Source organism: Carlito syrichta, unplaced genomic scaffold, assembly GCF_000164805.1.
Source record: "Carlito syrichta isolate Samal-C Ts95f unplaced genomic scaffold, Tarsius_syrichta-2.0.1 Scaffold304635, whole genome shotgun sequence".
Lineage (NCBI taxonomy): Eukaryota > Metazoa > Chordata > Mammalia > Primates > Tarsiidae > Carlito > Carlito syrichta.
Genome location: NW_007248731.1, coordinates 261,355 through 286,005, shown reverse-complemented (window position 1 = coordinate 286,005; position 24,651 = coordinate 261,355). Strand labels below are relative to the sequence as shown.

General features: G+C 44.2%; 1 protein-coding gene across 1 annotated transcript in view; it reads right to left on the bottom strand.

The window, feature by feature from the left end:
* Positions 1 to 12,205, bottom strand: part of PGM1 (phosphoglucomutase 1) — a 38,542-nt gene extending 26,337 nt beyond the window's left edge. Inside the window, exons 1-5 of the mRNA XM_008060501.2 lie at positions 11,666 to 12,205; positions 5,151 to 5,313; positions 4,651 to 4,797; positions 3,105 to 3,230; positions 215 to 405 (exon numbers count right to left, since the gene is read on the bottom strand). Coding sequence (XP_008058692.1) covers positions 215 to 405; positions 3,105 to 3,230; positions 4,651 to 4,797; positions 5,151 to 5,313; positions 11,666 to 11,968 — 930 coding nt within the window. The 5' untranslated portion in view covers positions 11,969 to 12,205. The remainder of the gene's footprint in view (positions 1 to 214; positions 406 to 3,104; positions 3,231 to 4,650; positions 4,798 to 5,150; positions 5,314 to 11,665) is intronic.
* Between the last annotated feature and the right edge of the window lie 12,446 nt (positions 12,206 to 24,651).

The window sequence follows — 24,651 nt, the reverse complement described above, 5'->3', positions numbered from 1 at the left end:
ATATGACTCTTAGCAAATTGAACACACGGGTTACATTTCAGTGACTCTCATTTCCGCTCAAAAGAGTCTTCTAATAATTGAGTTCTGACCTCAGGTACAACAGAGAATGCTTGCCAGTCCCTCCCAGGGCCTAGAGGAAGCAGTCGTTGTTTTCCCCATCTACGGGATCAGGCCTGGCCTGCACCACAGTTTGCCTAAATGCACTTGTACCCACCCCATCTCCATCAAAGGCGGCCCCAAAATCATGCTCTCCTGACTTCATGGTCTCCACCAGGTCAGCTGCGTAGGTGAGGTTGGGGTCAGGGTGGTGGCCTCCAAAGTCCTCCAGGGGAACGCAGTTGACTGCCGAGTTGGCGGGGGCACCGAGTTCTTCACAGAGGATCTTCTTTACGTACGGTCCCACAACTACAAAAGGCACAAAAGACGAGGATGGAGAATCAGAAAATAAAGCTTCTTCAAGTATGTGAGGATGTAGGGGTGAGATGGATGAATTCCGGAGATTAAAAAAAATGGCATGAGAAACGACGTGACCATCTGAACTACATTCAGGGGCTGGTGGAGAAATAAGTCTGCCTGGGGCAGGAAGTTCTAGAAGAAGGAGCGATGAGAGGTTAGGTTGGAAAAGGGGCCATTTCATGAGAGAAAGAGTGGAGAAAGGGAAGGGAACGAAACACTATGAAGTCCATGAGCTTCTCAACCATTCTCTCAGTCGGTGCTTCAGGAAAGCCCACGAGGTCATACAGCTTAGTGCTTAAGAGTCTGGACTCTGGAATCAGAGTTGCTGGGTTCAAATTCCAGCTCTGCTCATCACCAGTTATATAATCTTGAGAAAGTTATTTCATCTCTCTGTGCCTCAGTCTCTCTCATCTGCAAAATGAGGATAGTTCACCACCTGCCAGGGTTGATGTGAGGATTAAATAGGTTGATAGGAAGCTCTGAGGACAGTCTAGCATATCTGCTCTAAGTGCTGACATCATGATTATCTCCTCCAATGTATAGATAAGAAAACCCCCGGTATTCTGAGATAAAGATATTTGCCCGAACTTATATACAGCTAGGAAGAGTGGAAGTTGGGATTAAGAGCTCTTCTCTCTCTGTGATAACAAGCAACCTGACAAACTGGTTGGGAAAAAACACAAACAAAAACCAGTAACAAGATTAAACAATAGAAGAAGCCAGTCACGTACGCTTATGGAGACATTGTGCATAACGACCAAGAATGTGCATCTCTGAAATGCCGAGAATGTGCGTTCATCCAGCAAGGTACTAACCCCAATACAGCATATGCTGCATAGGTCAAACAGTGTAGAGTTAAAAAAAAAAAACACAACAAAAAAAACAGAGTAGAGTAAATGTCTCCTATGAGGAGCCACATATTAAGCAGCTTCTGGACACACCACAGAATGAGGTCAAGGCAGCCAGGGCCATGAGGGGTATAGAAACGGAGGCATTAGAGGAACAACAGAAAGACCTGGAAAAAAGAAATCCACTTCCTGACCAGCATCTCTTACCCAGTAGCCCCTCGCAAGCCCCTTTCTTCAGCCAGCCTAGGCTTCTCGCCATTCTCCTAATGTGATATCTACTTTTAAGCCCTCAGGCCTTTGCCACACCAGTGCCTCCGCTGGGAATGGCTGCTACTTGATTTTTCCAACACCTTAGATCTTTCTTTCAGAAAAACTGAGTTGGCTGCCCCTCCTTCCAGGACACTTTTCTTGATACCCCTGTTCAGCTATGCCTTCTTCCAACTTCAAAGAGAATACTCGAAATTCTAACTCTCATGCTGTTGGCCTGACAGTGGTTGGTTTTTTACCCATCTCGTCTCCCCAAACACTGCAAATTCTTTGGAGGAAGTCATTGGCCAAGTCCCAGCCTATTCCCCAAGCATGCATGTAAGCATGTACGTCATACCTGTCTGTAGAATGGCTAAAAATGACAGAATTGCTTCGGTCTGAATACGGAAGTAGACTCATTCTGTGGAACTCCAGGGGGCCAGCTGGGACCCCAGGGGAGAAGTTCCAGGGGTGGAGGATTTCAGCCCACCAGGAGATTTTCTAACAGTGGTTTGCAGTGTAACAGGAGGCCTTGGACAGCACCATTGAAAGGGTTCAACCACAGGCAGAAAGTCTTCCCCATTCAGGCAGATGTGTGTGTGAATTCCCACACACGGGAAACTCCTTGACAGGCAAAGATTCTAAAACTATTACAAAACATAGAAATCTTCTATGTCCTTAGGAATTCCCATATTCCTACATGTGAGAAGACCCCATGGCTGTGGTTCACATTGATGGCTGTGTCTCTACTGACCCGACCACACAACCCACAGAGGAAGAGGAGAGGGATATACACATCCTGTTTTTCCCAAACTTAATCCTCAGTCTGTTCTTGCCCTCTGCTAAGAAAAGGAGCGTGGGGGGCAGCTGAGGGGGGCGTGGGGCTCAGAAGCATGTTTACTACCTCTAGCAAGTGACCATTCCTCTCAGAAACATAGGGGGGCGTGCAGGAAGAATGCCAGGTATCTTCTGAGGGGGAAGGCAACAACAGTTGCATGTGACTCAAACCCTGATGCCTAATGTGGAAACATTGACCTTCACACCAGCTTACCAGGAGGAGCCGTCCCTACTGTTTTTGCTACAGACAATTAGACTTTTATGTGTCAGCGTGACTCTGAAAAGGCTGCAAAATAACTGTTTAAAAACCATCAGAGACGGCCAGGCTCGGTGGTTCAGCCTGTCATCCCAGCACTTTGGGAGGCCGAGGCGAGTGGATTGCCTGAGCCTGTGGGTTCAAGACCAGCCCGGGCAACTTGGTGAGACCTCCTCTCTACAACAAAAATCAAAAATTGGCCAGGCGTGGTAGTGTGTGCCTGTAGTTCCAGCTACTTGGAAGGCTGAGGCGGAAGGATTGCCGGAGCCCAGCAGGTCAACACTGGGGTGGCCATGAGCATGCCACTATACTCCAGCCTGGGCAACAGAGTGAGACTCCAACTCAAAAAAAAAAAACAAGAAAAAAAACCAACAGAGACTTGAGAAAAGGCTGAGATACACACAGAAGAGAGCAACTTCCTGTCCTAGAGAGGAGAGAACTGAAGAGGAATGACTCCATACCTCCATGCATGGCATCTATGCGGATCTTGAGTCGATTTGGACCAGAGAGTAGTACTTTCAGTGCATTGAAATCAAAGATGTTTCTCAACATTGAGGCATAAGCTTCCACTGAATCCACGATTTCCACTGTGGAACAAGCAACATTAAAAGATGGAAGGAATAAATACGCTTAGAAATAGTATACTCTGAAATGACCAGCCATTTTAAAAGGATGATTATTGAACAGCCCCAGTATCTCAGGGCTGTTAAATGATATCTTATTCAAGACTAACAATTTTCCTGAGAGGTAAAGTTATTAGTCCTGTTTTATAGATGAGGAAAGTCAAGGGCTGAAAGGTTAAGGAATTTGCCCACACAGCTGGGATGGACCACAGGGGATTTTCAGCAGAGGCTGCATAAATCCTGCTATATTGCCATAATGCTTCCCCACCCACCTCCAGGCGAGGCTTATTTTGGTGTCACAGGTGACAGAAGATGTAATGTCTACTTTTCTTTCCTTTTCTTTTTCCAGGTCCATTGTCATCAAGACTTGATGGTTAAAAAGCAGGAAAAAAATTATTTGAGTGAGTCACTTTTCACTTGTACTTCTTAAGGAATAAAACAAATGTAAGAACTTGGTATTGCTGCTGTTCTTGTCAGATATGCAGGGGTGCTTGAACCTTTTCAAAACATGGAGAGCTTAAGAAACTCTCTATTGGTATTTTCTGACCCCAAGAATGTCTTTGAGATGCACCCGAGTGTCACTTTCCCTTTGTTAGGATGCAACTGTCAGCTCTTGAGGGGAAGGGTCACATAAAAAAATGCATTTCATAAAGGTGGAGTCCAGAAGGAAGAATGCATTTTAGGGTAAAGCCAAAATGCAAGCCCGCTGTCCATCTCATCCTTGTTTTTTAAGAATGAATAATTTTATAAACATTTATTCTGGCAACTATTTCAATTCAACAACAAAACATTAACCACAGCTGCCTATTCAGGGAGTCTCAATTTAGTCCCTCAAAGATTATCTGATGTTATTGGTTCAGGAAAAAAAAAACTGGAAGTCCAGGTTTGGGAACCACTCACACCTGAGTGTCAATCCTGGTTTGACCGCTCACAGACTGACCTTGAGTCTGTCATCTAATCCCTCTCAGCCTTTGTTTCCTCATCTGTGCATAGTGAATACCCACAGGGCTGCCCTCACAGGGCAACTATGAGCACAAGATGGAATAATGCAGGTAAAGAGGCCACACAACAAGAGGTCAGTAGACATTATAAATATAATCTTACAGGTCTTCTAGTCAAGGTCATTTTACAGGCATGAAAACTGAGGCCTTGAGAGTTGGAAATGACTTACCCCATGCCAAGCGGCTCATCTCTGGCAAGGCCCAGAGAGCCCAAGTCTCTGGACTCCCACACCTGATTCCACACCTGTTGATTAATTAATGCCTGAAAAGCTTAGTGACCAAAATCTTTCCCTCGCCAAAGACCCACTTTATTTAAACCTTGGAAGGAAAATTGTTTGAGTTGGAAAGAGGAGCGGGTAGGAAGAGGAGGAAAGGAGACATGCCTGTGAAGGGTTTGAACTTGTTCTCCAGGTCAAACTGCTGCTTTCCCAGAACGCTAAGGTCGACTTTCAGGTCAGGGCAGATTGCATATTCTTCGATTGTCTTGCTGATTTGGAAAATTTTATCAGTTATTGCTTCTGGAGCAGGACCTGGAAATCAAACAGCAAACAGTGGGTCATTTTGTGCAGCCGCTCATGTGAAAATACAAAAAAGCCAAAGTTCATCAATTCCTTGTCCCTAGCCCATCCATTGGCTGTGTCATCATCCCAGCAGAAAAGTGTCAGGATTTTTGTAAAAGAAAATGCCATGTGAGTGATGATTTGGTCATGGCTCTTCATATTCAGGTACAGCAGAAGGAGAAGCATTTCACTGTCACCAAAATGGAGCAGATGGCCTCCCCATGCAAAGGATCAGGGCCAGAACCCTGGCCTCCCAAGGCTTGGGGTACTGGCATATCCTCTGAATATAAAATTGCCTGTCCTCAAAATGACAGCAAACTCACCTCCATTAGAAATGTTGAATTTGATTCCAAAATCTCCATTGGGCCCTCCTGGGTTGTGGCTGGCAGTCAGAATGATCCCACCAATGGCTTTGATTTTTCTAATGATGCAGGACACAGCAGGGGTGGAGAGGATCCCATTCTGTCCAATAACCAAGCGACCAATCTAGGAGAAGAAACCCAGAACACACCCTTTAACACGAATGAGTCCGGAGTCACTGGACAGAAACATCAGAACTACAGGCAGATGGTCAAAGAAATCGTTCTGTTGGAAGAGAAGAGATTTTGTGTAATGGACGGGTACAGTTTGGTTGTCTCCACCACATAACGGAAGTAGGACCAGCATTGTTGAACAAAACGATTCCTTCAGATACTTTTGGGGATTTTGTAGTTTTAGGAGAGTGTGTGGTCTGGGGGTCCTGTAGGGCTCTGGCAAGGAACCAGCATATTCAAAACAGAGACTTTCCAGATCAGGTGTGTAATTGGGAGACACTGAAAGACTGTGAGACAGCCCACAGTTTTATCCAATTTGATCATACTTTCAATCCACAATGGAAGAGATGATACAGGTTTAGCTAAATGGATTCTACCCAAAGAGAAGGTTTTTAGAAAGGAAATTAAAAAAAAAAAGTAAAAAGGGCAAACTTTATATCAGAATATCATATGCCTCTTATAACTTTACCTTTCCAGTCAAGCTTGGATTTCTCAGACAGGGGATTTTTTTCAAAGCAAGGCACACCTACCCATGTTAGGGGATACCTGGGTTACCTCCTGGGCCTAAGACGAGAATGCCGGATGTTATTCCTAAGCAAACCAGTCAGAACCACCTACATGAAAGGCTACAAGTGGGGCTTCTGCTTCATTCTTAACTCACCTTCCCATCTCTCTCACAGATGGTTATCAGCACAGCTCTGAAATCTCTGTTTGCTAAGATAACAGCCATTTATATCTGTTTCAACATGACCCAAGTTGGAAAAAGAGGAAGAAGTTCTGTCAGGCCCCTTCACATACTTTTGGAGAAGATGGGCTGCTACATAAAAAAGACTTATAAAAGGAGGGCAGGGTGGCATTTGTGCCTTTCCTCCACTCTCCATGAGAGAGAAGGGGACAGGAATGCCTTTAAATGTCCCATTTGTTATTTCTTTCTGCTCCACCCAAGATAAACAGGGCTGAAGAAATGACTTGGGGGTGGAAGATGTGTTTCTAATGTTGAACATGCTGGTGAGATGCCTGGATTCCCTGGGGAAAGCTTTTCTGAGGCTGAGTCTTGCCACCCTCCTTGTAAGTCACCCCCCAGGAGGCAGCTGGGTGGCTTCAGCCACCTCTTGGCGCTCATATGTCCATCTCTGAACAGTTTTTGCTGTTACTGCCTTAATATATTTACCCTGTCCTGCCTCTCCCACCAAAACGGTAACCACCAGCGCAGGTGATGTGGGCAGCCGCTCTTTAGTTCCGAGTGCTTGTTACCTCCCATGGCGCTTTCAATCCACTCTCTCATGCGCTGTGCCCAAGTGTCACTGCACACACGAGGAAGCAGAGGTCCAGAGTTATCATGGTCCTGTCCGCTCATTCATCCTTGCTTCCACCCAACAGCAACAATGACAGAAATCGATGGAAAGGTGCCACGGCAGACGCTGGCATACGTGGCATGTCAAGGTCACACAGCACGTGAGGGGCCATGGCCGGGGAAAGCACTGACACCTCCTGGCCCAATACGGTGGCAGAGGTGACATCTCACCCTTCCGGCGGTAGCCAGGTGTGGTTGTGATGAGAAAAAACTGTCCAGGCAGTTCCAGAATTTTTATTAGGAGAGGCTTAGGGATGGTCACTTAATCAGCCTGAGCAACTTGTGGAGTTATATGGAGATTATATTTACAAATACAGTAGATGGTATTTGGTGTGAAAGGAGAGGCCAGGGAATATTTACCTACACTGCCCCAGCCACCTCTTCATCCTACCATTCCTGAGGGTGAAATCTGTAGTTAGCAATGGTTCCAGGCTGGGGAGATTATACAAGGGGTAAGAGTAAGAAGGAAAGTCAAGAGTGAGAAGATTCTCTCGCTTTAGCCCAAGAAGAGGTTCATTTAGCCAAAGAACTTCCCTTCTGGCAGACTCTTTCTGCTGAATCATCCTCAAGAATATTACTTCTCAATCTGATAGAAAAGATATATTGCTCTATTACCCTACCTCCCTTAAAAATGCTGAGAACTAGACCAGGTGCAGTGGCTCATGCCTGTCATCCCAGCACTTTGGGAGGCTGAGGTGAGAGGACTGCCTGAGCCCAGGGGTTCGAGAGTAGCCTGGGCAACTTGGCGAGACTTCGTCTCTACAACAAATTTTTTAAAAATTAGCTGGGTGTGGTGGCGCTTGCCTGTGGTTCCAGCTACTTGGAAGGCTGAGGCAGAAGGATCACCTGAGCCCAGCAGGTTGAGGCTGTGGTGGCCATGAGCATACCACTACACTCCAGCCTGGGTGACAGAGTAAGACTCCAACTAAAAAAAAAATTGCTGAGACCTTAGGCTGGGTATGATGGCTCACGCCTGTAATCCCAGCAGCTTGGGAGCCCAAAGAAGGAGGACTGCTTGAGCCCACGAATTTGAGACCAGCCTGGGCAACACCGAACGACCTAAAAAAGAAAAAAAAAGCCAGGCGACTGCAACAGCTGCTAATTCAATCTCCCCTGCCCCTCTCCCACCTGAATCTCCCTTGCTCCACCCCGGCTGAATCCATCCTACCTATTTGAGCCCACATAGTTCATCTTCCTAAACCATAATTCTCTGTCCTCTTTCCACTCAACACCTTCCCTGAACAAATTCCACTTCTAAGTATACACCTAAAGAATAGAAAGTAGGGCTCAGACAGACACCTATACACCAATGTGTATAGCAATATTACTCACAAAAACCAAAAGGTATAAACAACTCAAACATCTATCATCAGATGAATGGATAAGCAAAATGGGATATAACCACACAATGGAATATTATTCAGACTTTAAAAAGGCAGAATTCTTGTCACATGCTACAACATGAATGAATCATAAGGACATTACACTAAGTAATATAAGCTAGTCACAAAAAGATACAATGCTGTAGGATTCAAAGTAGTCAAAAATCATAGAAACAAAGTCCAATGGTGGTTGCCAGAGACTCTGAGGAGGGAAAAACGGGGAGTCATTGTTCAGTGGGTATACTGTTTCATTTTGGCAAGGTGAAAATTTTCTAGAGATTTGTTACCCAAAGATGTGAATATAGTTAATAATACTGAACTGTACATCCAAAAATGGTTAAGAGGGTACACGTTATTATTTGTTTTTGCCACAATTAAAATGCTTTTAAAAACGGATCACTGTATTCAATGATGACATGGCAACTTACAGATGTGGATGTGACTGGAAGAACATATAGAGGGTACATTTTTTAAAATCCAAAAACAAACAAAAAAAAAGGAATGAAATTCTGATACATGCTACAATGTGGACAGATCTTGAAAACATTTTGCTAAGTGCAATAAGCCGGATTCAAAAGGACAAATATTGTATAATTCAACTTAAAGGAGGTAACTAGGATAGGCAAATTCATAGCAGTGAAAGGTAGTTGCTAGCGGCTGGAGGCAGTGGGAAGGGGAGTGATTGTGTAATGGGGACGGAGTTTCTGTTTGGGATTATAAAAGAGTTCTGGAGATGGATAGCAGTGATGGTTATACCACATTGTGAGTGTAATTAATGCTGCTGGACTGCCCACTGAAAATGGTTAAAATGATAAATTGGATGTTATGTGTATTCCACCTTCCATGGCTCCCAAGTCAGAGATAGCGTCCTCAGTCTGGCACTGAGAGTCCATCATCAAACGATCTCTCTGGCCTGCCCCTTCTCCCACCACTTTCTTTCTCATAAACTCCTGTCTCATCACCGAAATGGGTAGCTCATTGTTCTCATACTTTTTCTCTTTTGAGTCAGGGTCTTATTCTGTCCCAAGCTGGAGTGCAGTGGCCCAATCATGCCTCGCTATAGCCTCGACCTCCAGGGCTCAGGCAATTCTTCCACTTTACCCTCCCAAGTAGCTGGGTCTTTGGGCGTGTGCCACCACACCCGGCTAATTTTATTTTTTGAAGAGATGTGGTCTCACTATGTTGTGTAGGCTGGTCTCAAATTCCTAGACTCAAACAATCCTCCTGCCTTAGCCTCCCAAAGCGCTGGGATTACAGGAGTGAACCACCATCCCTGCCACTCCAAACATTTAATAGTCAAACATGGCATTGAGCAAACCTTTAAAATTTCCTTTTAATTGAAAATAGGGCTTGGTGGTTTTTTATGTTTCATTAAAAAAAACAACTTCCACAGTCTTTGCCCAGTTAATCACACACGCAGGTTCTGCTCTCACCTCTAAATCTATTCTAAGTTTAGAGCTCCAGGGACTGAATGAGATGCCAGTGTTCTAAATGGGGCCCACCAACGTCTTATTTTGTACATCAAAATATCCTGCAAAAGCAGACAGCTCTATGCAAATAAAAACGAAAAGAAACTTCTGATGAAGGCAAGTTATATTCTATCATCCATAAATGTACCAAATAAAACTGTCCTCAAGGGGAAAAATTAAATAAGCTCCATCTAGCTCCGTGGGTTGAAAGTCCTCTAAGAATCGGAGCCTGAGTGGAATGGGAATCGACAAAGATGAGGAAGGAATATTGACTTTTGCCAAAATCGGTGGTAATAATTACACTTCCTTTCGATTTCCTCCCTGCAGTCCCACCCACAATCAAAGGGATGGTAAAACAGTTGGAATTTAGGATATGTTAGAAAAAGCAGAAATCAAAGTCTTTAGAATTTCATGGGTTTAAAGCACATCAAATTAAGGTGCTTTATGGCTCCACTAAATGTTTTAAGTAATTCATTCAGGCAGCGTGACTGTTTTAATCACAAAGCTACTTTTATTAAGGAATGTCCTTGGAAAGATTTGAAAATATTGCTCGGGTCTGCCACAGCTCTAACAAATAGGCACCTACCACATTTAGTTAATTATTATCACTTAAATGTATTATTTAGCAAACCTTTGCATGGTGAATCTGAGAAAATCTACACCGTCTGCCTGAATTACACATTCCTGCCGCTTTGCCCACATCCTTCAGGTCCACACAAAAATGAAATGAAGCCAAATATATCACAGCAAAGGGGACAGTGTACCAGATCCACTCAATAGTCTAGAGATATGCGCAGAAATAATGTTCCATTCGTTCCCTCTTGAAAGATTAAAAGCATCTTAATACCATTCCCTTTGCAGCTCTCCTCGAAGACGAAATTTACGGCACATCACATTTTATCTTAAAAATGTGTATGCTTCATAATAATTTAATATTTGAGTGCTTTATCAGCAATTTTTACACAAGAGGCATTCAGATTCTGAAACTCACAGGAAAATTCTCATTATAAACAATGGGATCTACAAACACTACTACATTTAGTTCGGTGGTACATTTTGCTTTGTTTTGCTTTGTTTTAATTTGGTTTCTGCAAACACGCACGCTTGCCATATTATTAAAACAGACTAAAAACCAACACATTTAGGTTGCAATATTAACTTTCGTGTTGTCAGAATCAGAATCTCTTCCAGAAAAGAAATACAACAGATTTTTAAAAATCTGCAGGTACTGAAGGACTGTAGATTATTGCTAAGCATTTACCTAAAGCACTAAAAATATATTTTTGGTATCAAAGAGGAATTCGCCGAGCAAAAACATCAATGTCCTGATGCCCACCTTCCCGTAAATCAGTGGGCCACGGGAATTGCTAGATTACCAAGATCGGTGCTTTCTGGTGCAACCTTCTTTCTCATTTGCTTAATCCAGCCAACATGGTTTTTCCCGATGGAGCGTTAGCAGAGCCTCCTTAGGTTACAGTGTTACAGGGGTCATTATCTCTACCCTGTTGCACTAATTCACCATGCACAGGGCCTCTTTGTGTCCAAGGTCATTATGAGCAGGTGCCCCTGTACCAGGTCCCCCCGGAAGGCTCACACCTAGCATTTTCCAGCCCCCTCCCAGCATTTCTGCATGATTACCGAGATCCATAAACAACAGCATGCCCTGGCTTTTGTTTTCCTGTTTGACAAGTGACTGAACTTCAACAAGGAAGCCATTGAAAGAAAACAAAATCCTCTTTTCTCCACCATTCAGGAGCGCCCTCTTACATAGGACAGGGTGCCCCTTGAAGCAAGAAAACAGATAAAACCGCTCAAAACAGATGAAAGGCTGGGAGTGGGCTTTAGATGGCTAAAAAGCAACAGGTACTTTTTCAAGCAGTAGAACAGAGCACAACACATAAGAAGCCGAACTTACATTCCCAGATTCCAGTGTGACTAATGGAATGGCTGGAGTATTTTCACAATACACAATCTTTGAATGTTAGTACAACTGGAGTATATTATATACCACACATACATCTTTGCACATTTGCATATCTCTGCAAAATTAAGAGGTTATTTGGAGAGCCAGAAATGTAACAGCACTTATCATATACCAACCCCATTGGCGGCCGCCAACTGCACTATTGTTTCTACTGCTGACTTATTAAAATACCGCCCATCTCCACCAACCACCAGTGATGATCCCTGGCGATCTTTTAAGTCTATGGAAAAGAATATACTCTGGATGAAATTCTCCAGATAGCATGGCTTTTCCTCGAAATAATAGGTTTTCTTCCGTAATCCACTCGTTCCTGGTTTCTGATCATGGTAAGGAGTTGTAGCAAAAGTCAACAGAGGAAGGGGACCTTCTTCCACTTTTCTGTATGTCCCAGAAATCCATTCTTCAAAATCACTCATCATTCACTTCCTCCACTTGGCTCAGTGAGGGTGTCCAGAAAGCAGTCAAGGGTCCCCAAAATAGTCTGTCCAACCTGAAGCTGCACCAGCGTCGTCTGAGTAAGTAAAACAGAGGTTTTGCCTGGGCGATTTCTCGGGGAGAAAGCCTGGTTAATTCCTTGTTGATGTCCCTTCAACAAGCCAAGGGTCACACACCCACCCACACCCACACAGAAAGCAGGGCTTCAAAGTTGTTTTGATGAGGACACTTCTGCCCACTTAAGCAGACCAAATACCCTTCAATTATTTTTGCCGCACTTCCCTGGTAGGGTAGAAATACAGACTTCAGTTACAAACACCAGATGGCTGCCAGACTCTACTCTCGATCTCGGCCCAGGCAAAGACAGAGCAACTGTGGTCCAGAGAAGCAGGCTCGTGAATCGGATACCCTGGTGTGGCTCTCACGGCTGCTGCCACCCCTTAAACTGGAGCCTCTGGGTATTCATCTCTGAGAATGCCATCTGCAGCTCCAATGCCATCTAGCAAGTTAAAGGTCAACCTTAAAATGGAAGGGACGGATCTCAGTTACCTCTGCTTTCCTCACATTACTGTCATTTTGAAACCCAAAGGATTCTTTTACTTCCCACGTGCAATCCCAGTTGGAAGAAAAAAAAAAAATCTCACAGACAGATGTATTTATTGGCCACCAAAGATTTAACAAAGTAGTATTCAGTTCTAGAAGAATAGATACTTCCAAATATGTCCCCAGATTTACTAAAATGTGAGGATAAGGAGACACCAAGTCCTCAAAAATGTAAGCAGAACAAGGGAAAAAAATGTATATATATATATTTTTTCTCTGAGTACCTGGAGATAGATCAGGTTATTATTTAGAAAAATAACTTGAACATAAGATTAATTTTAAAAATTGTCTCGGTTTTAAATGTACTTGACTTTTTAAGAAAATGTTTTTAGGGAAGCAGTTTAAATCCCTTGCATTTGGAGAACCTAAGACGTTTAAAATTCTTCTATCTAAATAAGTTTAGTATCCAATTCCATTTGATCCCTGAGATTTTCTTAATAGTCTATTTAAATACGTACATACTTCATTCTGTTTCAGCAGCAGTTGCTGATGAAAACGCCCAAGGTTTTAGAGAACTTGTTAAGGAGGCTTAAAAGTAAACCAGGACGAGTCAGGCCACGTCTGGGTGTCTGACAAGCACTGAGGAGTCAAAGTTTTCAAGGGAAAAGTGAATCACCCCTTGGGAAGCAAAATGTGAATCTTTCTCACAGGCCACTGGCAAGAAAGCCCAGTCCTCTCCAAAAGACAAACAGGGCTGGCCCACGTGCAGGGAAAACCTTGAGACACAACATTAAAACAATTCATGAGAAATAACCATCAAGTTGAAAACCAGTTCACCCAAAGACAATGCCCTGTTATAGCTTATTTTAGCCCCTTAGGTAGTTTTTAAAAGCAAAATTGTTTAGAATTTTTTTTTCAGACTTTTGTTTTATTTTAGATTCAGGGGGTCACACATGCGTGTTTGTTACGTGGACATATGTGCAGTGGTAGGAATTGGGTCTCAGGTGGCCCATTCCGCAGATAGTAAACATTGTGCCCCTAGGTAGTCTCTGAACCCTAGCCCCCCGCCCCCTCTCCCCTTATCGGTGTCTCCGGTGTCTATTATTTTCATCTTTGTGATTATTTAGCTCCCACATATAAGTGAGAACATGCAGTGTTTGGTTTTCTGTTTCTGAGTCAGTTCACTGAGATTGATAATCTCCAGCTCCACCCATATCGTTGCAAAGGACATGATTTCATTATTTTCTATGGCTGTGTAGTATTCCATAGTATGTGTGTGTATATATATATATATATATATATATGTATGTATGTATATATGTGTATGTATGTGTGTGTGTGTATATATGTATATATATGTATGTATGTATATACGTTTGTGTGTGTGTGTGTGTGTGTGTGTGTGTGTATTTTCTTTATCCACTGATGGGTTGATGGGCATTTAGGTTGATTCCACATCTTTACAATTGTGAATTGTGCTGCGATGAACATGTGGGTACACAGGTGTCTTTTTCATATAACGCCCTCTGTTTCTTTGGGTAAATACCTAGTAGTGGGTTGCTAGATCAAATGGTAGATCTACTTTTAGTTCTTTGGGTAATCTCCATACCGCTTTCCAGAGAGGTTGTAGTCATTTACTCTCCCATCAACAGTGTATAAGAGTTCCCTCTTCTCCACATCTGCACCAGCATCTATTGCTTTTATATTTTTTAATAATGGCCATTCTGACTGGTGTAAGGGAGTATCTTGCTGTGGTTTGAATTTGCATTTTCCTGATGATGAGTGAGGTTGAGCATTTTTTCATATGTTTGTTGGCCATTTGTATATCTTCTTTTGAGATATGTCTGTTCATGTCGTTTGCCCACTCTTTTTTTTTTTTTTTTGAGTTGGAGTCTCATTCTGTCTCCCTGACTGGAGTGCAGTGGCAGCTCCCAGCCACCACAGCCTCAATCTGCTGGGCTCCAGCGATCCTTCCTCCTCAGCCTTCCAAGTAGCTGGAACTACAGGCGTGCACTACCACGCCCGGCTAATTTTTTGATTTATTGTAGAGATGAGGTCTCGCCAAGTTGCCCAGGCGGGTCTCGAACCCGCGGGCTCAGGCAATCCACTCACCTCAGCCTCCCAAGGCGCGGGATTACAGGCTGAGTCACCAAGCCCAGCTGTTTGCCCAATTTTTAATAGGGTTATTTATCTTTTTCTTGCTGATTTGTTTGAGTTCTTTGTAGATACTGGATATTAGTCCTTTGTCAGATGTATAGCCTATGAATATCTTCTCCTATTCTATAGGTTGCCTATTTGCTCTGTTGATTATTTCTTTCTCTGTGCAGAAGCTGTTTAGTTCAATTAAGTCCCACTTATTTACTTTTGTTTTAGTTGCATTTGCTCTTTAGAAATTAACTGAAAAGGCAAGTCTGCTTATTAACAGCTTACATAATCCCTGTTTCTTAACTTGCTAGAAATGTATTTTTAAAAATTCACATTTTAAAAATTCTGTGCCAAGTTTTCTTTAGTTTAATATGGGTTTGTAAATTAGGCCAGCATATGTGTCTTGACATATTCAATAATAGATCCAGATTTATGAAATATCATTTCAATAATCTCTTCATTGGAATAACAGAGCAACCAACCACGTAATTGGTAGTTTTCTTAATGAGATCTTGAAATCCCAGGGTGAATCAGGGGCACTTGGGCACAAGGGTGCTCCCACATCCCCAGCCAAAGCCCCTCTGCCCACCCAACACACCGCATTCCAGCATGTTCTCTGCTGGCAGTCTGCCACTCTCTCAGTGACGTTCTCTCTGAAGCTGGAACTATGAAAGCAACGTTTTAAGCAACGACATATGCCAGGCACAGTGTTTGTCAATACGCAAAGCTCAACTGAAAGGACGCAGTCCTTACCCTAGAAAAGCTTCTCTTCTAGAAATGGGCCTGAATCATAATTTTATGAACACTATAGAGCTCAACCCCATATAAAAATATTACCAGAAGCAGCAATGTTAGATGGACTGTGAAGTGTGGTAAAAAAGAGGAGACATTAAAAACATTAAGCTTCCTAAGACGCTCAGACTAAGTGGGACAGCTATTAAGAAACTCATTTGTTTCAGCTCTCCAGCAAAGGTTGAACTTCATCTTCAGAAACGTTACTGTCGAGCCTAGCGAACCCAATTTGGCCTAATGAATTCGCCTGCATTGCCAGTACTCCTTCACAATGACACAAATTACATTTAAACCATATGGGGGATTTAAGGATTACTCCCTTCAGACAAGGAACTTTCATACTGGTCTTGGGTCCAATCAATTTCACAGCGGCAGAGTTATGAACCCCTTCGCTCCCGGCTTCACAAAGACTCCCGTTCCCATTGCCTTCGGCAATGACACCTCCCTAGTAAAATGTAGCAGAAACTGCAGTCTTGCCAACCCTTAATTCATTCCATCTTTATTTCCTTCTATCAACAAACATTTATCGGGCAGCTACCTACTATGTCTCGGCCCCACACCAGGGCCAGACCCAGGGTCTGAGTGGGGTCATCTCTTCACACCAAGAGTTCTTTTTTAGCAAAGTCCGCAAGAGTGGGTAAAAGGCATGAAACCGCTAGCCCTATCTTTAGATACAAGCATTGAGAAAAAGCTACTAATTTGGCTAAAAGCAGCAGGGCTCATGAGACCCCCTCAGCCCAAGGCCCTACACTTGTGAAGGCTGCAGGTGTCTTTCCCAGAGTGCTTGTCCTCAGGGTGGGAAACAGCTGGGAAACAGTCATACATTTCTCCAACCAACAGCAACTAAACAAGCAGGAAATGCCAGCGCCAGGCTAAGTGTTGCCCTGTAATGACAAGAGCCTGGGATCAGGAGCCAGATACAACCAACACTCAACTCTTTGACTCTCAAATGTATGAGAGGCACAATCTTGAAGAAGTCACTTAATTGACCTGAGACTATAAGATGGGGTAATTCTCAACGTTGTTCCAAGAATTGAAAACAGGAAACATATTTTTAAAAAACACACACACCTAATACTGTGACTTGCATATTGTGGATTATCAGTAAAATGTTGATTCCCACCCCTCTTAGCCTCATCTCTAAAGTGGGCTAATACCTGCCTCACTGAATGTCTAGGAAGCCTTTGTGAACTAGAAAATGATGCAACCATGTGAATTATTTTTTCACATTCTGAGTGAGGGTAGGCATAGACACAGAGGTGGATGGGCCTTTGTTCTCATGAAGTTCACATCAGAAAGGAGAGAGCACAGCCTGGGTGCCGTCCTGAAGGTGCGTGTACAGAGCCATGGCTCCCAAGAGGTTGCAGTGGCAGCTAGGAGACTGGAGAAATAGTCGGGGCAAGACTATGGAGTCTCATGAACCATGCTGAAGCTTATTTTGTAGGTACTGAGGAGCTATGAACATTTTTAAGCAGGAAGAACGTAAACCACTATGTTTTTGGAAAGTTGACTGGCTGGCAGTGGCTCCTCAAATGGCTGGGAGAAGGACAGACTGGAAAAAGATGAACCAAGCCTTGCCAAAAGGATTCCATCCTTAGCTGGGTGGGTGAGGATCCCATCAATGTGCACTTGTCCAGCACTGTTCCTCTGCCAACCTCCTACACACAACGTTGACTTGGACTTGGACTTGGACTTCAACTTCAACTTGGAGTCCTTGGGCCAGTTTGAGAGTTGTGGTTTTTTCCTCTCTTAACATGAAGATCCTCTTCCAACAGCCTCTGATCCCTTCTCCACATTGTACCTTCCACTCCTTCCCTGTCTTTTCTGGTAACTGTCCCCCAACCCACTCTCCAAGAGTGGACTCTGAAGCTGTACTTCTGATTCCAGGTCATGATTATCAGGGGTAGATACCTGACCAAAGCCAGACCACCCATATTTTCTCTCATCGGGATCTAGAATTGGGACTCAAAAGTATACCAGTCAGATTCAGTCAACCCTTGAATCAGAAAGACAGGTAAGCTCGAGAGCCATGGGGCAAGAAGTATTGTGTCATGAGAATATCCACAGAGCTATTGCTGACAGTCAGACAATACATGAGACTATACACAGAGTTAGGCAGGATCCAACCGGGGATCACTAATACATCTCTCAGAGTTGTGGCCCTGATGTACAGGAAGAATCAGAAAAAAATTCAGAATAGGCCAGGTGCAGTGGCTCACACCTGTAATCCAGGCACTTTAGGAGGTGGAGACGGAAGGATTGCTTGGGCTAGGAAGTTTGAGACCAGCCTAGGCAAAATAGCAAGACCTCGTCTCTACAAAAAAATTAAAAAATTAGCTGAGTGTGGTGGCACATGCCTGAAGTCCCAGCTACTTGTGAGAATGAGGTAGAAGGATCACTTGAGACCAGGAGGTAGAGGCTCTTCTGAGCCATGATCATGCCACTGCAGCCTAGGCAACAGAGTCAGACTCCAACTCAAAATAATAATAATAGTAAAATAAAAGAATTCAGAATAGAATCAAGCTGAAAATAGGTTAGCTGAATCTTCAAGTAGGTAGGGGTTCCAGATTCAACAGCCTCGAGAACTGGGGAACAGGGGCTGTCAACACAAGTCACTCCCTACTGGCTCTGGTGTTCGGACCAGGTGTTTCCACATTCCATCCCTGGACAACCTGCACTTTATCCAGCTGAAAATATCACCCCAATTCAATTGGATAGGTTACTCATGATCACCTGGGTTAAGAAAACAGCTTTTTAAGTGGGCATTTGAAGACACAGATTTATAATTAAATGCAGATGATGAAGCAGATCTCATAGTATACAGATAACAAAATGAACTTACAGTATTAATATTTTTAGAGTAAGCCTGGGAGAAATCTAGGTATATTTGGTACTTGAAGTACATTTAAGCAATCTGGTATATTAGCTTATCTAAAGATTAACTTTGTGATTTCAGTTTACAACGTACAGTTGAGTAACTTATTTAGACTTGGAATTTTAAGTTTAAAGAGGTATCAAAATTATAAATATTAGTGGGACGTTCAAGAAAACCTGGGACGTACTATATAAGTTTAAGTCATTCGATGCTGACAGTATACTGTAGTACTGAAAAGAACAGACTCTAAGGCCATACTGACAGAGTCTGCACCTCTGCTCTCCCAGTCACTAGCCGTGTGACCTTGGACGAGCTTCTTAACCCCGTGTGCTTCCATTTCCTTATCTGTAAAGAAGGGGAATAAGATAGTTCCCTTGTCTCACTTGTTGGTAGTCATGATTGAATGAGGTAATAGATAGTTCTAAAACCAGACTGGTGTAGTATATCCTACATAAGTATCCACTACCTATGAGAATAACTTGGAATACTTGAAAAGCTTTGCGTCTCAGACAAAGAATTTTGAAAGAAAATAAACATTTGCTTTTTAAGCTTAAAATATTCATAGGAGTTTGAATAAATGAGTTTGTAAATAAAATCACACACAAAAAACCCAACTTCCATTGACAAGTGGGTGGGCAGAGAGAGACACAAATGTAGCAGGTATGCCGAGGTAAACAGAGTCAGGAGACAGAGCAGCTGCCCGGGTTCCTCCCACCTATCTCCATTGAGACCCAACTGCCACCCTGCCTGTGGCTGCCAGGAGAGGCCCTTTACGTACAGTCCTTGGGCTGCAGGCCTCTTGGCGGCTCACTGTCATCTGAAGGGGCTTCTGTTGCCTGTAGCCATGGACATCTCTTCACAGAGCTGACCAGGGCTCTGCAGTGCCTGGGGTCCTCCTTGCCAGCTCTGAGCCAGGCTCCACCTGTGGTCCCACCCAGGCAAGGAGAGGACGAGAGGACACTCCATGCCCTTCTCCTTTGAGCTCCCTCAGCCAACAGAAAGGAAACAGGCAGAGTGCCATGACTGACTGGGTGGCCTTGGGAGGCGACTTAAGCTCCTCCTGCCTCCATTTTCTCACTTTTAAAATAAGGATAGAAAATAGGACCCACTGCATAGTTCGTTGTATTAAGGATACAGCAAGTTAATAAGTGTCAAGAGGCTTAGCACTGGCTGGTTCCAATGCGCTGTGAAACCTACAGAAGTGTTAGCTTTTAGTATTGCCCCCATCTCTGAAAGTGAGTAGCTGTTTTCACACCCAACGACTGGGATGAGCCATGGCTATGGGTGTTTCAGTAGAATAGGGAACGTTCTTTGAAGAAAAAGAAGCATTCCATTAAAGTATGAGAAAGGGACAAGGCCAGAGGATTACAAGGGTCGGATGGCTTTGAGCTGAACAACATCCCAGGTTCAAAAAGACTCCTGAAGCAGATTCCGAAATAAAAACAAACAAAACAGCTGCCTCGAGAGGTACGTTCTTAAGCATGCATCCGCCCACCTGCTCGTGCACCCTCCATCCAACATTTGCTCTGTAAATTGACTTTGTGCGTTCATTGCATCGGGCACTGTGCACCAGGGAAAGATGGCAACGACTCAAGCTGCTGAGAGATAGATAAATCAATAAATCCTTTAAAAATGGAATAGAGAGTGCTTGTCTGAGAGCCAGCACGGGAACTCTGAGCGCTCAGAGGGGAGAGAGAAGCGCCCCCTCTCCCCTCCCCCCCCATACCATTCTTCATCCATGTGGTTAAGTCTCAAAACAAGCCGGGGACGGTGGCTCAGCCTGTAATCCCACGCTTTGGGAGGCTGAGGGGAGTGGATTGCCTGAGCCCACGGGTTCGAGACCCGCCTGGGCAACTTGGTGAGACCTCATCTCTACAATGAATCAAAAAAAAAAAAAATTAGCCAGGTGTGGCAGTGTGCACCTGTAGTTCCAGCTACTCGGAAGGCTGAGGTGGAAGGATCGCCGGAGCCTAGCAGGTTGAGGCTGCAGTGACCGGGAGCGGCCACTGCACTCCAATCTGGGTGACAGAGTGAGACTCCAACTCAAAAAAAAAAAAGGTCTCAAAACAACCTCTCCAGTTTGAAGATGCACAGGGCTTGGGAAACTCACTCATAAGTAATGCACATGTGACGAAGACTCCTGTTTCACCTGAAATTACCAGTATCTGACTATTCTGATCTATAAAAACAGCAATTTCTTCTGCTCTTATAAAATTTATATATGTGTATCTCTTCTACCTTATTTCCTTTCTGGAGCATTCTCAGAAAGTTTTAATTTAAATGCCTTAAGCATATCCACTTGGAGAGAACCGAAGAATCCAGGAGCAAAGTATTAAAATTCCTCGGTAAAAAGAGGTCCAGTTAAAAAAAAAAACAACTTTATTTTCAAATCATTCATGGTTGTATGTTTCCCTCTTGTGGTGGAAAACAGAAAAACACGTAAGATTTACCGAAGGCTCACCAAGGGGCCATGCCTCACTGACCCCTCCCAGAGCTGCTGCCTTGGACCAACCACTCTGGGACCCCTTCTCCAAGATGGCAATGGGAATCGTGCCCCCTTAAGTTTTTAAGTTTTGTGGCAGGCGGTGGCGGGCCTTCCATCAAATAATCAAAATCGAAGGGATTTCTGGGCTCTGAAGAAGAGGAAAGAAATAATGAGGTTATTCTCTATCTATCTCATCATTAAGATCTTTTTCTTTTCTTTTTTTTGTTTTGAGTTGGAGTCTCACTCTGTCCCCCCGACTGGAGGGCTGTGGCCGCTCCCGGCCACCACAGCCTCAACGTGCTGGGCTCAGGCGATTCTTCCATCTCAGCCTTCCAAGTAGCCGGAGCTACAGGCACGTGCTACCACACCCAGCTAATTTTTTGATTTATTGTAGAGACGAGGTCTCACCATGTTGCTCAGGCTGGTCTTTTTCAATTCACCACCTTGCCAGGTCAGGATCTTTTTCAATTATATGGGCTAGCCAAACTGGAATGTCCAGCTGTAAAGGAAGTGAATGAAGATGGTCACAAAGAGGGAACATCCTTTTCTATGGGGCCCTTGTGAACCAGAGTTTCTGTATAATAGATAAAACTACAGAAACCTAGAATAAACTTAGTTTAGCATAATCACTTTGCCTCAGCATAACCATTTTTGCTTAGACTTCACCCCGACGCGCTTTGAATCTAGCACAGGTTAGACATAGATAGGCAAGTTTTAGGAAGCATTTGGACATTCTACTGCAGGCCAAGCGGCAGCCTGTCCCACCCCCTCAGCAAATCTCCATCAGATGCAAGACAAGAACAGAGCCATAGAAATGGTAACAAAGCACCTTTTGGTCAAGGAGTTTATGGGCTGCAAACATCTGACAGGTCTCTTGCAGGAAAACTCCCTCCCCTTGTCGCTGCCCATCTAGCCCACCACTTGAGGGAATGAGACGCTAATGTCTGACAACCTCAAGATTTAAGACTCATGTGACTACAATCAACATCAAAGATCTGCAGTCATGGACCCTCCTTTGGGCCAAAATCCCCCTACCCCAAAGCCCTTAAATATACCCATTTTGTGGCCCTTTGAGGCCACACTTGCCTCTCAGCATCAGCCCCCTTTCCAGTCTGTGAAAGGTGAATAATGAACTTTGCTTCTTTCTACTTTCTTACTTGGTTGCAATCTTGCATTATTCCCATGGCCCCGGCACTGGCACTGGTCCACCTTGCCTCGGTTGATCCTTTCAAAGGAGATCATGAAATTGCTCCTAAAAGTTTCTGAAAGTAAGTGAGGAAAGGCATCCAAAGTGCTTATCACACCACCTGGCCACCTTGTAGCCACTCCATAAATGGAATCCAAACTACTACTGACCACGTCCTCCTTTTTTTTTTTGAGTTGGAGTCTCACTCTGTCGCCCAGACTGGAGTGCAGTGGCCGCTCCCGGCCCCCGCAGCCTCGACCTGCTGGGCTCCGGCGATCCTTCCGCCTCAGCTTTCCAAGTAGCTGGAACTACAGGCGTGCACTACCACGCCCGGCTAATTTTTTTGATTTCATTGTAGAGATGAGGTCTCGCCAAGTTGCCCAGGCGGGTCTTGAACCCGCGGGCTCAGGCAATCCACTCACCTCAGCCTCCCAAAGGCGCGGGATTACAGGCTGAGCCACCGAGCCTGGTAACCACATCCTTCTAATATATAACACATCTCCTGATCTCGAAAGCAGGTGAGCACAGGCAGGAGAGAATTGATGCAATGGATTATAATACTGATTAAACATCCCAATGCTCCAGGCTGGGAGGAGGGGTGGGGGATGGCAGGGAAAAGTGGGGAACGGCCATCTAAAGTTAAGCTCTGACTGGCGGGCTCTGGGGTCAGACAGGCCTGGGCCTGAATCCTGGCTTTGGGCTTTGCTTGAACTCTAGCTGTGTATGGCCTTTCTGGTCTCAGTTTTCTTATTTGCAAAATAGAGACAAAGAAACCAGCTTTAAAGGCTGTTATGTATAGTAGAATATAATCACGATAGGTCACAATGTGCTGGGTGGTGCTCCAAGCACATTTCAAGTATTAACTCATCTAATCTTCACAACAGCCTTACAAGGCCAATACGACCTTGAACCAATACTGTTTTGAGCCTAGGCAGTCTGTCTCCAGAGCCCACACTTAATTACCATACTACCTTGCCTCGTAATGTAATATGCAGTCATGTAAATGGCAAACATTCAATAAACAAAATCTTTTAAAATAGCAATCTAAGCTGGGAGTGGTGGCGAGCACCTGTACTCCCAGCTACTCAGGAGGCTGGGGCAGGAGGATCACTTGAGCCCAGGAGTTCAAGACCAGTCTGGCAAACATAGCAAGACCTCATATCTAAAACAAAAGCAAAAACAACCAAAATTAACATCCCCCTCACCAGGCAATCTAAAGAAATGTGAGCATTTGTAGGAATTTCTGAGATGAGCAGTGGCTCAAGGGGGCAGAAGCAGTAAGGCCCCCTCTCTTGGCCTTAAGGCTTCAGTGAGAGCAAGGTTTCAGGAAAAGAAAAGCTGGACCTCAACTTTAAAAGTTCAGGACCCTAGACTACAGCTCTAGATCACTGTATTTTAAATGTCTGCCTTGCTTGGACGGAATTGGGGAATATTATCCTAAACGAACTAATGCAGGAACAGAAAACCAAACACTCTATGATCTCACTTATGATTCGAAGCTAAACTAAGGATCTGCAAAGACATAGAGAATGGTATAATTAATGGACAGGAGGATCACTGGAAACTCAGAAGGGGGAGGGGGAAGGGGTAGAAGGGAGAAAAATCACCAATCAGGTACAATGTGCATAGGTGGGGGGTGGTAGGTACACTTAAAGCCCAGACTATACAATGCGCCATGTAACCAAAGACTATTTGTACCCCCTAAAGCTATGGACATTGTTTTTTTAAGTTGGAGTCTCACTCTGTCACCCAGAATGGCGTGCAGGGGCATGCTTCCAGCCACTGCAGCCTCAACCTGCTGGGCTCAGGCGAACCTTCCGCCTCAGCCTTCCAAGTAGCCGGAACTACAGGTGCGCACCACCACGCCTGGCTAATTTTTGATTTATTGTAGAGATGAGGTCTCGCCAAGTTGCCTGGGCTGGTCCCGAACCCATGGGCTCAGGCAATCCACTTGCCTCAGCCTCCCAAAGTGCTGGGATGACAGGCTGAGCCACCAAGCCTGGCCCAGATGTAGGTTTTAATAAAGGCTTAAAAACAACCCAGCAATGTAGGTTTTCTGCCTATTCTCATTCTACAGAAACTGAGGCTTAGAGAAGTTATATGACTTGCTCAGGGTCTCACAATAAATCGGGAAGGCAGGCTTCAACACCAGTTTTAACACCAAAGCCATGTTTCTCATCATCAGGCAGTATGGTTCCTTCAAACGATCGAGCTTATCTGAACTTGGAGAAAATTGGAAAAAGATCCCAGGCGGCTCCCAAAGGGTATTACCTAAGGGCAAAGTATACAAGCTTTGGTGCCTTTCACAACTCATCTACAGAGCACATATGCTATGGTTGTGAATTATGCACCCCCTCCCCGAAAGATATTGAGATCCTAACCCCAAGAACCTGTGAATGTGACCTTATTCAGAAATAGGGTCTTTGTAGATGCCATCAAGTTAGGATGAGGTCATACCGAATTAAGGTGGATCCTAAATCCAATGACCGGTGTCTATAGAAGGAGAAGGAGATTTGGAGACAGAGACACATAAGAAAGACTGTCACATGAAGACAGGCAGAGGTTGAAGATACGCTGCACCCAGGATTGATGGGCACCTCTAGAAACTAGAAAGAGGCGAGGAAGAATTCTTCCCTGGAGC